The sequence below is a fragment of the Drosophila yakuba genome, chromosome 3L (assembly GCF_016746365.2).
Source record: "Drosophila yakuba strain Tai18E2 chromosome 3L, Prin_Dyak_Tai18E2_2.1, whole genome shotgun sequence".
Taxonomy (NCBI): Eukaryota; Metazoa; Arthropoda; class Insecta; order Diptera; family Drosophilidae; genus Drosophila; species Drosophila yakuba.
The window spans coordinates 12,921,851-12,937,841 of record NC_052529.2 but is presented as its reverse complement, the minus strand read 5'-3'; the positions used below and the strand labels follow the sequence as shown (position 1 = coordinate 12,937,841).

The following is a 15,991-nucleotide window of genomic DNA, read 5'->3' as shown; positions in this document are numbered from 1 at the left end:
CAAAAAGGAAACCCCATTCACATTTTAAAAATCTTTATTTAGAGATAGGCTTGTGGGAAAGTGTAAAAAATGTTCAACGCATAATTTAGACATGGCGCACGCAACTGTTGTGGAAAGGACCTTGGTTATTCCGGTGATTATTCCGTTGAATGTCCACGCCGCCAGCCTCCCACCGTCCACTGTATGGGGAGCTGAAGTGTGGCGAGGCAGTCGGACAATAGCCTGGCATGGTGGAGACCACATGCCTTGGACAGTTCCAGGGTGCAAAGGAAGGAGGCGGACCACAGCTAACTGGAGTCACAGCCGCGCCGCCGGAATTTCGCAAGCTAGAGGAGATGGTTGGCGACTTTTCCTTTTGCTTCGGCTTTGGAGTAATCTTCTCCAGCTGAGCAGCATGGGAGTTACTGCAACAGCGACCACACGGACTACAGCAGTAATTGCAGCAATTACGACAGCCATTGCAGCAATTCGCGCAGTAGTAGTAACAGCCGGTGCAGGGATTATAGTACCAGGACCAAGGGCATTGGTTCGAGCAGGGCATGCAGCCGGTATTTACTGGAGCAGGAGCAGGATTGGAAGCTGCTGGTGGAGAGGGTACGTTTTCCCTGCGGATTGCATTAGACATAGATATAATCCTTATTAGAAGTGGATACTTACTCAGGCAAATTGGCGGAGCAGCTGCAGTTGCGCATTTCGGGTTTGGTCGGAGGCGGGCAGTCGGCATCCTCGTCTCCTGGAGATTCTGGTGCTGATGTTTCAGTATCTTCTATTTCCTTGGCGCTGTGCTCGCTCATCTTGTTCTTGGCCCTTGAGCCATTCGATTTCTTGTTCTTCTTGGCAGCCGGTTTCGTTTGCTTTTTGGACTTGTCCTTCGGCATCAGGAGGTGACACCACTTCTGCAGATCACACGGAGGGCAGGGCTCGGAGGTGCTGCAATGGACACGGAAGACATTACAGCACTTTTGCGTACCTTGTGTTCGAGTAAAGATGTGTGCCGAATGGGGGTGGATTGTGTGAGCCTAATCCGAAAGCTGAAACAGCTCACGAACTCTGACATTAAACTCACCGACTGAGAAGCTCCGAGCAGTTCTTCTCCTGCGTCCTCTTTTTTCCAGAGCTCGCGATTTCACCCGGCGGACAATCGGATTCCTCGGAAACGTAGTAAGGATAATATTGATTGTTGGGATCAAACCGAGTGCAGTAGCACTTAATGGCTTTCTCATTCGCTGGTTTTAAGCTTGAAGGAACTTTGTTTGCATTTTTATCCTTTTTGGTTCCTTCCTTTGATAAGTTTGCTGCTCTTGCGGATTGCGGTCTATTTATCTCTTGACCTGGCTGATTATAAAAAGGATTACCGTCTTGCACAAATGTGGCATTAAGTGGAGAACAATCATTGTAGGGATAATACTGATTGGAGGGGTCGATGCCCATGCCCACGTTTTGCTGGCCATAAAGTACTGGTTGTCTATTGGAAGGAGCACCTACAGGACTATTGGAAGGAGCTTTCACAGATTTATTGCGATTTCTTGAATCGTGCGATCTGTTATTACGTGCGCGCACTTCACCCGCGGATGCCATTGACTTGGGCATGGTCCGAGGATCTACATTTCTTGCTCCAGCATTATTCGAATGATGAGAAGATGGGGCTCTACTGGTTTGTGATTTACCCGAACGACCTTCTCTGGAGTCGTTGCGGTGATTGAGCGACTTGGACCTCTGAGCACTTGGATTAATCATATGGCTAGCTCCAGTGTTATTGGCTTGATTAGGAGCTCTGCCTGAATGATCTGCCCTGGATTGGCTTCGTTGGTTTAGAGACTTTGATCTGGTGGCACCTTGAGGCAGTTGTCCCCTTGATGGCTGCAATTGGGGAACTTGCCTTGAAGGTGTGACTTGCCTCTGCTGGCTCGTAACTTCCGATCTGGAAACCCCTGAACGCACTTGACTCGTTGATTGGGGAACATTATTGGTATAATTCCGATTGTTGGGCTCACAGTTCGTGGCTGAATTTTTCCTGCTATTAGCTGGTATGTTTCCCACTGAGGGATTACTTTGAGTGACTGGCCTTTGATTTATTGAATATGGTTGGAATGTTCCTTGGGTCACATTAAGTGGATTATATTGATTATTCGTGGCAAAACCCAAGCCTGTACTATGAAAGAACTGATCATAGGCAGGAGCTTGTCCCGTTCCTTGTGGTCTGCCAGCTGGCATTTGTTGATCTCCGCATTGGTAAACTTCTCCGGTGCAGGGATTAAACTTATTTGTGTACTGTGTGGGTAGACCCGCCGCTGGAATACATCTGGGATCTCCCTGTCCCACTGAGGTAGGTTGAGCCACTGGTAAGACCATTGGACCTGGGACACCAAAGTTTCCATATTGAGTCGGTGGTGGAATGCCAAAAATCATTGCATTGCCAGTGGGTCCGTAGGTTCCGTAACACGGAATAATAGTAGGTTGTCCCGGCTGAAAACCAAAACCTGTTCCTGCAAAATTTTGCAATCCTGCTCCGTAGGCTCCAGTCCTAGCTACGTCCTCTTGCTCGCAATCTTCAGGATTCTGCTGCGAGATTCCATTCCCTTCCTCACATGTCTCCAAACATCTCTCCATACAACTCTCCATGCAACTTTCCACACATGCATCCTTTGAGCACGCATCCTTACATTTGTCCTCACAGGCTGAGCAACTTTTCGAGCGTTTCCTTTTCTTTGGGCTCTTGGGTGGTTTTTGAAGAAAACTGGGTGGCACCATGTCCGAGAACTTTTGGAACTCCCCAGGAAACACGACGCGGCAATTCCTCGTGTTTAGGGAACATGATCGCTCGCAGCAACTTGGTCGGGGACCGCAACTTGGTCGAGGACAGCAACTTGGTCGAGGACCGCAACTTGGTCGAGGACAGCATCTGCAGATGAGAAGTAATGTAATTATATTTAGGATTTATGTTATTTCTTGTACTTACACGCCGTGGCAGCTTATGCACCTCCTTAGACATCGACATGGATCGTACATTTTCAAACTTTAAGCGTTACCTACAACTCCTGCTTCTGTGTAAAGGTCCACCTTCACTCATGGTTAATTACGAAGAATTCACGAACAAAACATTGGTAGTCAAAATAAAAAAGTAGCAGTAGTACAAATTACTTTTGATGTCCTAAACTAAGACTATTTTGTTCAAAAAATTGCAAGATCTGATTTGGTTAAGCAACGTTTTGAAAGAGCTGTTACCATCTTATTATCTGTATAGTTTGTGATAGGAAACTAATATAAAATAAAGCATCCTTGTAAACAGGAAGACTTCCCCGGTTTGTTAAGCTTATAAGTGCTGTCGACCAAAACGCTCTTTTTAGTTTTGGTCAAAAAAATGACATTACAAAATTCTTTGTCACGCCAAAAACAAATTTAAACGGAAGCATTGTATAATTGAGACAGAAAATTTTAGCTGGGCAAAAAGGAAGAAATGCCCAATGGCGAAGTCAAGTCAACCAGGCCCAGCCCCTATTGGCGTCATGCCAGTCCTCCGACGAGGACAACCGCACCCAAGTTCCCTTTATCATCGGAGCAAACCAGCAATCGAGTCGGACAGCAGCTGCTGCGAACCCTGACGCAGAGCTTACCTTCTGGACAGGAATCCATGCGCTCCCGATCTTCCTGCCCACCCACACCTCGTCGTCGCCGGCAGGCCAGTGTCTGCAGATCGATGGGTACTCCAGAGTCGGTGCCCCTGATATCGCATGCTAAGTCCAAGGCACCAATTCGCTTGAAGGCGGGCATGCCGGTGAAACATGTGTTGGGCGGCGATCCACCCAATGCAAAGGCTCTTGGCCAGTCCATGATGGGCTCAGTTAAACGACGTAATGAATCCCCGGCGGTCAAGGCAAAAATCAGGGAGGAGGAGTTCAATAGGATACCGGAGATGATAAGTGAGGCATCCGTCGCCAAGGCCAGAGAAAAAGAGTTCGAAAGGATACCTTCCAGGGTTTCCAGTTTGACCGAAGAGAACAAGCAAACAGAACAGAAAAACATAGATAATTCAATCCCGGAATCGCAGGAGAGCCTAAAACCAGAACTCCAGCTTAATTCCAAAATGATTAGCCAGCATAACTTGCAGACTATTGGCTCCGAGAACTCAAAGCCAAGTGTAGAGGAAGAAAAGTCCACAGCGAATGTACCAGAAACGGAACCCAAGCCACCGAAGCCATCGAACTCGAAGATAATTCCCTGCTTTCGAGGGGAGTATCCCACACGACACCGTCCTGGTACGTGCCAATGGTTCCAGTCCGACCTCCCCAATTGCGGCCATATCGTGAGCATCTGCGACGAGGAGCAGCAAGTCATGGGTGAAGCGGAAATCGTCACCGCCTGCGAGGTAACCGAGGCACATTTCCTGAGCCTGGATTGTCAAGATGATATCATGAACAACGAACCGCCAGCGCTTTCGAGGTGCACTAAGTGCAAAGGCTGTCCCCAGCAACAGAATGGGAATTGGTTTAGACAGCCACAACCCTGCTTCCAACAGGAACAACCTTGCTTCCAACAGCAACAATCTTGCCTGCAGCAACAACCATCCTGCTTCCAGCAACAGCAACGAAATTGTGGACGCAGTGCACCCTGTCCCAATCCGAAGCCAAGAGGATGTCGCAAGTGTCAGGATCAGCAGCAATCCAGCAAGGCATTTGCTTACAATCTGCAGCAGTCGATGCAGCAGCCAATTCTCTCCCAGATGCAGAACCTGTATCCTTGTCAGCAGTTGCAACAAGTGAATGCCAGTGATCAAATGGAGCAGCAAATGCAGATGCAACAGCAGGGCATTGAGGAGAACAACTATTGCCTGACCGAAATGCTGGCCGAGGAGCTGAGAAAGCAAATGCTCGAGGCTCAGGCGCAGATTGCCCAAGTGCAACTGCAGTTGAATAGTGCCTGCGGGGCCACGAGAGTGCGACAGATGCATGTGCTATCCCAGAATGCCACAGAGGCCCCTCGTTGGGCGCCAGAAACTCAGTTTATGGACGTTTTGGCAGAGGAACAGGACGTGGGCGATGCTCCGCCGGATGAAACAATAGAGAACGGTGAAGAGGATCAAGTATTTGATGCGCAATTGGATCAGCAATCATTTCCAACTAGCTTTCCGTGCCAAGCCATTGGGACCACCAGGTCGGAGGCCATTTGGGCCATGCCATCAGCTCCTCAGTCGTCACAGCATGAGGTGCAGTTTGGTCTGTATCCAGTGCCACTGCCGATGCCAAATCAGAACAACTATTTCCAGCAGAATGCTCAACCCTTTCCCTGCCAAATGGCTCCTTTTCAGCAGCCACAACAGCAGCAAATGCCTCATTGTCCACAGATTCAGTCCTGTAGAGCACCACCTTGCCCACCCAAAATGCCGCCTCCTTGCCAGCCGAAACCGCATCAGCGATTATCCTGTCAGCAGCAGCAGCAGCCCATGAGATCCGGCCAACCAGCCCCGTCCAATAAGTGTTCTCATACCCCACAATTTTGTCCCAGTTGTTGTTGCCAACGGTATGCCCAAATGCGATTCATGATGCCCCGGTGTTGGCTGCGCTAAGGATCTCGAAAAGTCCTATATTTGTGGCGTAACTTACCTTGAACAGTCAATATAAATGTTTCTTCAAGCTAAGATACCTTACAAATGCCACTTTCAACAGGAGGTTGTGCAATTCTTCCGTTTAAAATTGATTCAAATGGAGGAAATGCCTCGAATAAAGTTTGAATTTTAGAGCCTTACATTTGAGTTTTTTGTCAACTGCTTGAATTTCGGTCCCCACATTTTAAATTCACAGTTTTTCAAACTTTAGGCAGCGAAGAGAAAGGATCAGAACTGAACGTCCCATTTTGTTAAAATTACAGATTTTTTTATTAAATATATGGTCAGAGGAGGGAACATCCCCACTGCATTTGTTTTAATTCAAGAATTTGTAATTTAAGCCAAATGTACGGCGGTTTTCAGAGGAATCACCACTCATGCTGCTGTCAGAAAATGCATCCTTGCGTTACTGAGAGAAAGAAAGCCATGCTGGGAAAAGGATATAAATTGGGTGGAACGGTTTTGCAAGAGGGTATCCAGAAGTCTGGGCAAGAAGCCCAAAGAACCACAAAGATTGGTGTCACTTTTCCATCTAAATTTAGCAAGCCAAAAGGCCAAGAAGATCCTTGCAAAGATAACTCTACCCGAAACTTATTAACTGGTAAGTAAATATTGGAGACGCTAAATCTAAGTTCTAATACTTTAAATTTCAAAGGAAAAACCTTATTAACTAAAGTTGGATCCATGAGTAAGTCCTTGGCAAGTCAAGGAATCCAAAATCCAAAGTCAAAACCCAATTTGGAACAGGATCAAAAAGCTCTCGCTAAGATCAAACCCAAACGTAGAAGAGGTAAAAAGACGCCTAAGAGGTCAACAGCTGGAAATATTGAACAACCCTTTGATGACGATGGTATATGGTGAGTTGGGTTTTGGTGGCTTTACCTTTGCTTAAACACGAATCGTAAATAGGTTTGAATGCAATGTGCCCTTTCGGGTAAATATTCCCTTTCCTATTAGCATGAAGAACCTGTTTGGTTCGCAGCTATTTTCAGGCAACAGCAACTATCAGATCCTTAAAACCCTTGTCCCGGAAGGAAGATTACAGAAGGATAGTAAGCTAGAACGGCCTTTAAGCTTCTCAATGCGTCCAGCTCTTCCACCTCCAGATCTGCAATCTATCAATTCATCCAGCAAAGCATTAACATTTACAAAGAAAAAGGGTTTTAGACGTGGAAGAAAACCTTTTCCCTGCGAAACATCTACTCAAACAATCGAAGAAGACTGCGATCCTGTTTTGTGCTGCCTCGAACAAATCAGAAATCAACTGGCCAGCAAAACTCCTGAAAATCAAGAAAAAAACCTACCACGCTGTTTTGCCGAGAAATCTACAAATGTAGGAAGTATTCAGAACGAAAGAAATGAAGCTGGTGTGGAAACATTTGAACAGTCATCTCCAAATGAAGCCATTGAACCAGGGAAAGACGATAAAAGTGAGAATTTGAAGCCCTCAGACCCCCAACAGGCAACATCATTGGGAAGTTTCAAGAAAAATTCACCAAGGAGTTCTTTAAACACATTACAGCAGCCTAAATCAAGGATCAACAATTTGGAAAATAAAGGTACTTCTCCTATAACTCTGCCAAAATCTAGCCTGGAATCTTCTGAAGCTCAAAAAGAGTCGGAAGAAAAGGAGGAAACTAATTTAACTCCTGAGGAGGGGGACTTGAAGATCCCAAACGATGAAGAAACTGCTTTCGTAAATGTCCCCAAACCTATTTTAAAACCATGTATTTGTCTGTGCAGGCTTCCAAGAGTTTTTCCAAAATGTACAAGAGTTATGATGCCCAGCTCAGTGTGCCAGCCTCATTTTATGAATGGATGTCGAATGACGAGATGGCAAAATCAAAGGCAACCCAACCAACATTGTTGCCAGTGTATCAACACACAAGGAAACCAAAACCAAATACCTTCTATAACTGCATCCTTGAAGGATGACATACCGTATGAACAAGTGGCATCGGAAATATGCAACCATAGTAATTCAAAGTCATGTTTAGATCATTGTGAAAACCCAATAACAACGGGCCAACGGTCCATTATGAAACGAGAATCTGTAGAGCCCAATCAAAGATTGGGAGAAAGAACATTGAATAAGAATATTTGCTTTAGGGAATGCGTATCCACTTACAGTCAATCAACCGAAAACCAATTACCTGCAAATGAATGTCCACAATACCATTGTAATGAATCCTATGCTTCCAGCAGAACCGATATTGATTGCGACAATGTGGATAGATCTTCAAATTGTGACTTTAGATCCTCAAACAGCGTGAAAAGTTCTGATCAAACCTCTGTTGTGAGTGGATCAAATAGTAGCTATACTGTCCCAAGTATTAATCCCAGTGAAAGGGCGAGTCTTTCTGAAGCATCGAAGAGTGAAATCCCAAAGGATTCTTCTTCAAAAATAAACTCAAATATTAGCAGCAACGAATCCCTGTCATCATCTAGAAAAACATCTCGTACGAGTTCTCTTAGGAGTAATTCGAAAACGAATAAATCTTCCGCACCAAACGAAGTTAGTCGTTTCGGAAATAAAAATCAAGTATTGCCACATAATCAAACTGAGAATAAACGGAACCGGCGACTTGGGAAACGTATAAGTTCTGGGGTCGAAACTTTTGCAGAGGACTCCATAGATTGTGGCCATGATGAATTCTCTGAGAAGGCAGAAGCACAAACTCCAAACAACAGTTTTTCAGAAGCTGTAAGAGCATGTCAAAAATGTTCGGACCATTTAATTTCCGAAAGAAAGAGAAAAGCAAGTTCCCACAAAAGCCAAGAACAAAAAGCTGACAGTTCAAAGGAATCAATCAGCAGTAGAAGCTCGGGTCAAAGAAATAACTTTGAATCTTTTCCAAACGGCACAGTTGTACCAAAACAAACTATAGATCAAAGTTGCAATAGAAATCGAGGAGTATCTTTCAAGCAGCGCTCACAATCAGCACCAGAGTGTTGGATACTTCAATTCCCAAAAAGAAATCCAACAAATAGATCAGAAAAGTCACACCTTAATTCACCGGCAAATTGCAGAGAAAGTCAGAGGTGTCCAGAAAACGTACTTGTACTCCAAGACGAAACCTGCGAAAGTGATTCAGATGACTACGAACTCGTCAGATGCAATCATTTGTCAACAGAAAATGAGACCTCAAATGAGAACTGTGGTGCGTGCAAAACTCCAGACTACAGTATAAATGCAAGTATTTTAAATGAACTTAAGAAGGAGGAAAGCTCAATTAGTCCCACACAAAGCCAAAGAACCTTTATCCTAGTTGACAGTCAACATCCGAATGATCTAAACATATCCCAACAGGACCAAGAAAGGTATAAACAATATTAAAATAATTGTCTATAGTCTTAAAACCTTCTTAATTCCAGGGAAAAACCGCCTATGGTGCAAGTGCCTTTCCGTATGAGCAGCACGGAAGATCTGGGAATTTTACAACCAAAAAATTGGTGAGAATACTTATTTTTTGACAATTATGATCACTTATATTAATCGAAACATATTTCAGGAGAGAGTTGGGTCTAAAATTTACCATGCTCCATGCCAACCAATTTCAAATGGCTCCTGCAACTACAAATCACGTTGCACTACCAACCAGAATACCAAAAATGGATGAGAACCAAAATTCCAATTTTCCTGTTGGTCAGATGAACGATGTATTTGTTCCAGCTTCTTCTCCACCTACAAGGACGAATACCGCAGAGCAATCCATTGAAAGGAGAAGTAGGAATCTGCATCAACCCGGCACTTCAGATTCTTTTAGCAGCGTCTATCCTTCTTCACGGCGTAAAATATCCTCAGAAAATAGGTCTAACGATCCAAGAAAAATATCTAACGCAGAAATCAGAGTTGTTCAAAAGAATGATTCGAACAATTCTAATAGCGAAAGATTTATTTCTGTAAGCAACCAACATTCTGAGCAACTAAATGTGTATAACGAAAATCAATTCAGACAAGATGAATCCGGAAATTGCTATAGGAAATCCGATTACAGAAGTGACCAAAGCCAACTATATAATCATCAGTTTGAAACAGGGTTACATAACTCAGAAGCTGGGGTTTCTGGCTATTCTGAAATCCATTCAATACCTACTGTCCTAACTTGGACAAATCCAGCTCAGAATTCTCAATTAGCAGCTTCCAATAAATCAAATGCCACAGAGAGATCCACTGACGTGGAAACGCTGGAAACAGTGACTCTAATGCAACCACGAAAACTTCGAAGTTGCGAAAGCGCTGGAATCAGAAACCAGGCTAATATCAATGAGAATATCGTTCTCATCGAGACAAGAACTCCCTGTAACAGAGAGAATCTTCTCCAGACCTGTGGACGACCGCCCTGCAACTCTTGTCCTCACCACTACACGGGTCTTCCTCCAAGCCACCGTCAAGGATTTATGCAGCCGCCGGATCATTTGCTAGAACCGCAGATCTCTATGAGTGCACCACAAAATGTCACTCCTTTCGATGAAGGATACCTTATAGATCCCCGGGATCAGTGGATGACCACTAAATCACCAGCTTCCGCACCAGCCGTGCAGCATCCATATCAAATGAAGGAACCGTATCAGCCCAAACCTAGATCCCACCATCAGTTTCAGGAACCTGTACATCCTCCACAAAGTTCCTTTCAGCCCACAAACCCTGGCCACTATCCTCAACTTACAGAGAACATTAGAATGCTTCCAGATGGCTTCTATGATCGCACCGTGAACAAGTATAACATAGCACGAATGGATTCCAACTTTCAGCCACCTCAGTTTCCACTGGAGCCGCAATTTCTTCACGGAGAACAACACCCGGCGTTTAGACAGCCAGCTTGTCCATATGGCAATCAATGTCATCCGCAACTGATGATGGCATCATTTCCAGATCCTAACCGGCGTTATGTTCCACCACAGAACCAATACCCAGCTGAAATGGAAAATCAACTCTCGATGTTCTGGACACAGCAAAATGTAAATTTGGATTACTATGATCAGTCGGAATATCAAACTTAATCCCAATAGTTATACAAAATTACATTAAATTATTTCTAAAAAATATAAATATCGTTTTTTTAAAGGTTTTTGTTCTCAAAGGTGATATAATACAGATATATTAAAAAGATATGTTATATCTTATCAAGGGCCCAATATAAAAACATTTTGGAAACCTAAAGTGGAGCTTTAAAAACTATCGTATAAAAATCCATTTAGAAGATAATATAAAACTAAGCTAAAGTCCAATTAAAAACATTTAAAATTTTTATGTTTGATTTGTAATAAATGATATATTGCCTTTATTACCATTGAAAATAACAAAATGCTTAAAATTCTTTTCGCGCTCAGAATAGTGATGCCAAAAGTTGATGACTATCGAAACAAAAAGATCGATAAGGGAAAGCCCGCATATCGGTACACCGCCCAGCTCTATAAACTTTTATCGATAATGGAAAACAACATTTGTTTATATGACTAATTTACTCTTACACTCATTGTTTCATACACGCACACGAACTCAATCCGAATGAATACGAGTGCGGCCAATACGAAAACAATGGCCAACATTGTTGATAAGATAAGATAACTCCCGTTTCCAATGTCTTTGCTGTCTTTGCTCTAATGCACACATATCGCGCTGCGAATGATTCCAATTTGTTCAGCAAGTACGCCAAGAATTGTCAGTAAACAATGGCAACTCACGCCGAGAAGGAATTTTACCACCTGGTACGTAAGCCCAAGGAAGCCCAACCGCCAAGAATGCCCACAGCAGATTATATACACGGGTGTTGTCAAATCATGTGCATAGGGTAAATACGTAAATGTTTATGCACACAACTACAGGCGCGCCGCTTAAATTTGCATAAACATTTCGCTTAAGAAGTCAGCCTTGAACCAGATTATATGGAACTGCTTCAAATATCATCAAGTTTTCACACGATTTGCAACACCACAGAGACTACACGACATGCTAATCCCAAGTTTCTCCGCTTCGGATGACCCAGAAAATTAGAAACTGCAATGAATGCTATGTGGACTACATCCACTTTTATCAATTGTTCAATCTGCAAACAAAGGCCTTTCAAATTTTGTGATTACCGACCCGAATTCGGCGCGATAAGAAGTATAAACCTGTATTTAGATTAACTTCAGTAATCATTAATTCATATCAAACACAATGTATTTGTTAATTTGCTTTTTTTGTTTTGATGACTTTCGATGCTTTTATGTTTTGATGACTTTCAAAGGCCAAGTTAAATAGTCTATCACTGAGTCACCACCTTTAAATCGAATTCCTCAAAAGTTAGAGTCCGGCAAAATCCGTCCATATCTTAAAAGCTGAGTCAGTCACTTCTTCGAAAGAGTAAAAACTAAACATGGCTCTAGATAATTCATATCAGAAAACATTAAGTTGAAAGGCTATTGAAACTATAATATATACATTCCATTTCAGAACGTCAGCGTATCCAAAGCTTTAAATGGCCTGGAAGCGCCACTCAAAACCAAACATGCCCGCTCCATTATTATTATGATACACAAGGCCAAGGAGGCCAAAACCTTCTGGATGATCATCTCCCGGCAGCCATTGATGCAGAACAGATTTACCGCCTGGAAGTTTTCGCATCTGCTGCACAAGGTTCTACGGGAGGGTCATGAAAGTGCCATCAGGCACTCGCAGAGCCACAAGAAGATGATCCTGGAAGTGGGAAAAATGTGGGGCCTACTGCAGGATGACATTGGATGCTGTATACAGGCGTACAGCAAGCTCCTGGCCACAAAGTTAAATTTCCACGACAAAAATCGAATGTTTCCCGGCACTCTGAACATTTCGTTCACCGAACTCTTCATTGCAGTGGATCGGGATTTAAATTATTGGTGAGTACGGGTCTGGAAATACACAACTTTTAAACTACTAAGACAAAAAACGTTCTATTCCAGTTTTCAACTGTGCGTGGAAATTTTCGACTACTTGGAGGATATAATTGCCCTGAAGTTGACGATATTTTCTTCTATGGAAAAGTACAGAATGTCGTCGATGACACCGCAGGGACAATGTAGATTAGCGCCAATAGTTTGCCTCATCCAGGATTCCAATGCGTTGTACGATTTAAGCGTTCGGTTGATGTTTAAGCTACACGATGGTGTACCATACGACGTTGTTTCCGGACACAGAGATCGGTTTCACGGTCTGTTTTTAAAGTTGAAGAGTTTTTACAACAACGTGCGACCGCTTCAGTATTTCAAGGACTTAATAACAATCCCGGAATTGCCCGACTCAAGTCCGAACTTCAAATCCCAAAACGATTTCACCAGTTATGTACCGCCAGTGGTCCATGTTCCACAGGAACCCGATCCGGTTGTTGAAGATCTTGTGGATACCAACAATCACGAACTGGAGGCCTTCAGTCAAGCCCAACAGCAGTTAAGCATGTTGGAGGGCATAATCAGCGAGAAAGAGGCTAGCATTGAGGAGCTGTCATTCAAATTGGACGCCATGCAAAAGAATTTCGATGAACTGCGACAGAGCTACAGACACGACGTTCAGGAGTTGCAACAGAACAATACTGTGCTATCAAATGATCTGGTCTTGGCGAGAGAAATGTGTGCCACCTTCCGGATGCAAAACGACGATCTTGAGATGCAACTGAATCAGAACCCAATTCTTTTACGTAATAAAATGCATATTTAACGTAATGCAGTCATATTAAAATATGTTATATTTCAGAGAAAGCTATGGAGGAAGAAGAAAAGCATAAGTTATCATCGGAAAAGTTCAATAAACTCAAAACCCTCTACACAAAAATTCGAGATGAGCACATTCAGCTGCTGAGAGAGGTATGCAAAAATATATTTTTTAATTTCCTATACTAATAATCTTTTCTTCACTTTCATATCAGCAAAGTGATTGCAACAAGTCTTTAAATAAAGAGAAACAAGTAAACTCGCAGCTATTGTTGGAAACTAAAGAGCTTACCAATGAAATTTCCAAAATTAAAGTAAACGTGGAGGAAAAAGAGAAAGTTAATTTAACTCTGCAAAAGCAAATAGAAGAGCACAAGGAGAAAATGTCACAACTTGAAGCAGTCAAGAACGAAATAAAGGAGAAATTCGATGATGTTGTTAAACAAAAGGAGATTCAGGCACTAGATATTAATTCCACTTCCGAAAACCTAAGGTTAAATTGCCTAAAAGTCGAGGAACTCAATGGAACCCTCAACGACACCCTGGAAAAACTGTCAAACGCCGAAAGCCAAATAAATGAAAAAACCGAGGAAATCGAGAAAATGTTGAAATCTTTTGAAGCGGAAAAGGCATTGCTCTTAACTAAGATTGAACAACAAAATGTTGAAAGTAAAAGCAGCAGCGAGGCTCAGAACGCTCAATTGCAAAAAACAATTGATAACCTGGAGCAAAAGGAAAAAGAATTCAATGAAGTGAAGCTTCAGCTGTCCACCGCAGAAAGCCAAATTAGTTCGAAGACAACAGAAATTGAAAACAATTTGAAAGCGTTTGAAGCGGAAAAGGCAGTGCTCTTAACTAATATAGAGCAGCTACGTGTAGAGCATAAAAACAACAGTGATGCACAAAATGCCCAATTGCAGCAGACTTTAAACAACTTGGAGCAAAAGGAGAGTGCATTGCAGGTAAATAAAAAATAATTTAAATAAAAACCATATTAAAACTATTATTTTTTCTTCAGCAAACCCAGGAAATTGTAAATCAACTTAAGCAGGAAAATACTTCAGCGAGACAGCGCAACGAGGATTTGCAAAGCAAACTCTCGATTGCTGAGGGAAAACTTACACAAGCAACGCAGCAAATTGATTCGGTGACAAGCTCGTACCAAATCTGTAGCACCGATTTGAGTGAACTCAGAAAATTGGTGATCAAAACCGTAAAGGAAATATGCAATTCCAAGTTGAGCGGCTCGGAACAACAGCCTTTGGATGCGGTGCCAAACATAATACACGAAATGGAAGCCATTTTGAATAAGTTCAATAACTCATCTGCTTTAAGCTATGTGGCTTCAACCGAAGGAATGCAAGATGTTATGTATTTGGGTTACATATTTATAAAACTATACGACCAATGTGATGTTATCTACAAAACAACCACTGCAATTGAGACAGGTCAGGGTAAGTTGATAACACCAAAGACAACCACAGACAGCAAACTTATTTTGTATTACTTTTTTTTTTAGAGATTTTTACCAAAACCAATTTGATATGTACAGATGTCTGTCAATTGTTTCAATACCTATTAAATAATGAAACAAAAGAACATGAAAAACAAAAAATCGTTACTGACATACAAACAAAGCTGAGAGATATTGGAAAGTTAATTGAGAAAATAAAGGCCTCCTTTGAACAAAAGATTGATTTGGATAAGCTTCTCGAAATCGAGCTTCGCGAGATGGATGCTGCTATTGATGATGCAGCCTCCAAAATTACAGATTTACTTGCAAAGGCTCGAGAGAAGGACAACCAAACCAATCTAGAGGTGAACGGAAAAATTGTGGATGCGTGTACCACCTTGATGGAATGTGTCAAAGCTCTGATCCAAAAATCTCGTCTTCTGCAACACGAAATTGTGGCTTCCCAAAAAGGTAGCTATATATTATTGTATTTGAAGAAGTTTACTGACCAGTTTTTACTATTTCAGGAAATGCAAGTGCTAATGAATTTTATAGGCGGAATAGTCAGTGGTCAGATGGCTTGATATCCGCCTCGAAAAGTGTGGCGAAGGCAGCCAACTATCTGGTGGAAGCCGCAAACAAGGCCATTGAAAGTGAATCTGGTAAAAACTTTGAGCTAATTGTGGCTGCCCAGGAAATTGCTGCATGCACGACCCAAATGGTTATTGCGAGCAAAGTCAAGGCGGAACGTAATAGTCAAAAGTTATCCGACCTAACAAAAGCATCCCGAAGCGTAACGCAGGCAACAGGAACTCTGGTCGCCACCGTCAAGGATTGCAACTCGCAGCTGGAGCAGCAAAGTGAAATAGAGCTGGCAAAGCTAACGCCATCACAGATAAAAACGATGGAAATGGAAATCCATGTTAAAGTACTCGAAACCGAACAAGCTCTCCAAATGCAACGACTAAAACTCTCAGCGTTTCGTAAGGAGCATTACAAGAACGCCGATTATTAAATACCATATTTATTAATGTTACTAACATTACAAACATTCTTTTTTTGTATTAATGCCCGTCATGACAAATAATATCTAATAATATCTACACAATATTTACACTACGTTCATTTTATCCTACAATGAACGTAATACTATATGTTTAAAGTATTCCGTTTTGATCACTTTTTGATCCTTGATTTATACCATAGAATATTCATTATTTCTTACATGTTTATTTTACTTACTACTTGAAAATAAAATAGCACTAATG

General features: G+C 42.4%; 4 protein-coding genes across 5 annotated transcripts; 3 read left to right on the top strand and 1 right to left on the bottom strand.

Annotated features, from left to right (window-relative positions):
- Positions 1–16: 16 nt before the first annotated feature.
- LOC6533926 lies at positions 17–3,165 on the bottom strand. Its single transcript, XM_002094590.3, has 4 exons — positions 2,960–3,165; positions 1,067–2,902; positions 658–930; positions 17–605 (listed from the first exon to the last, which is right to left on the bottom strand). Exons 1-4 carry the CDS (start codon positions 3,007–3,009, stop codon positions 86–88), a joined length of 2,679 nt encoding a protein of 892 aa, XP_002094626.2. The 5' UTR covers positions 3,010–3,165; the 3' UTR covers positions 17–85.
- A 118-nt stretch (positions 3,166–3,283) lies between these two features.
- Positions 3,284–5,742, top strand: LOC6533925. Its single transcript, XM_002094589.4, has one exon. It carries the CDS (start codon positions 3,458–3,460, stop codon positions 5,561–5,563), a length of 2,106 nt encoding a protein of 701 aa, XP_002094625.2. The 5' UTR covers positions 3,284–3,457; the 3' UTR covers positions 5,564–5,742.
- An 89-nt stretch (positions 5,743–5,831) lies between these two features.
- Positions 5,832–10,655, top strand: LOC6533924. Of its 2 annotated transcripts, none has more exons than XM_002094588.4 (5): positions 5,832–6,203; positions 6,258–6,459; positions 6,560–8,923; positions 8,978–9,055; positions 9,115–10,655. In XM_002094588.4, exons 1-5 carry the CDS (start codon positions 5,948–5,950, stop codon positions 10,604–10,606), a joined length of 4,392 nt encoding a protein of 1,463 aa, XP_002094624.2. In that variant the 5' UTR covers positions 5,832–5,947; the 3' UTR covers positions 10,607–10,655. The 2 variants fall into 2 exon arrangements, with proteins under 2 accessions (XP_002094624.2, XP_015050331.1); XM_015194845.3 differs by having other exon boundaries at positions 6,512–8,923.
- A 369-nt stretch (positions 10,656–11,024) lies between these two features.
- Positions 11,025–15,833, top strand: LOC6533923 (huntingtin-interacting protein 1-related protein). Its single transcript, XM_002094587.4, has 8 exons — positions 11,025–11,314; positions 12,042–12,463; positions 12,527–13,257; positions 13,314–13,423; positions 13,486–14,232; positions 14,289–14,724; positions 14,790–15,194; positions 15,251–15,833. The coding sequence occupies exons 1-8, from the start codon at positions 11,279–11,281 to the stop codon at positions 15,736–15,738; spliced, it is 3,375 nt and encodes a 1,124-aa protein (XP_002094623.1). The 5' UTR covers positions 11,025–11,278; the 3' UTR covers positions 15,739–15,833.
- The last annotated feature ends 158 nt before the right edge of the window (positions 15,834–15,991 follow it).

Coding starts and splice junctions, on each gene's coding strand:
- LOC6533924 (XM_015194845.3), top strand. CDS start 5,948: ATGTACGGCGGTTTTCAGAGGAATCACCACTCATGCTGCTGTCAGAAA. Junction 8,924..8,977: donor TCCCAACAGGACCAAGAAAG/GTATAAACAATA, acceptor TCTTAATTCCAG/GGAAAAACCGCCTATGGTGC. Junction 9,056..9,114: donor ATTTTACAACCAAAAAATTG/GTGAGAATACTT, acceptor AACATATTTCAG/GAGAGAGTTGGGTCTAAAAT.
- LOC6533926 (XM_002094590.3), bottom strand. CDS start 3,009: ATGTACGATCCATGTCGATGTCTAAGGAGGTGCATAAGCTGCCACGGC. Junction 931..1,066: donor TGCTCGGAGCTTCTCAGTCG/GTGAGTTTAATG, acceptor TGTCCATTGCAG/CACCTCCGAGCCCTGCCCTC. Junction 606..657: donor TGCTCCGCCAATTTGCCTGA/GTAAGTATCCAC, acceptor TGCAATCCGCAG/GGAAAACGTACCCTCTCCAC.
- LOC6533925 (XM_002094589.4), top strand. CDS start 3,458: ATGCCCAATGGCGAAGTCAAGTCAACCAGGCCCAGCCCCTATTGGCGT.
- LOC6533923 (XM_002094587.4), top strand. CDS start 11,279: ATGGCAACTCACGCCGAGAAGGAATTTTACCACCTG. Junction 11,315..12,041: donor AGAAGGAATTTTACCACCTG/GTACGTAAGCCC, acceptor ATTCCATTTCAG/AACGTCAGCGTATCCAAAGC. Junction 14,725..14,789: donor TGCAATTGAGACAGGTCAGG/GTAAGTTGATAA, acceptor TTTTTTTTTTAG/AGATTTTTACCAAAACCAAT.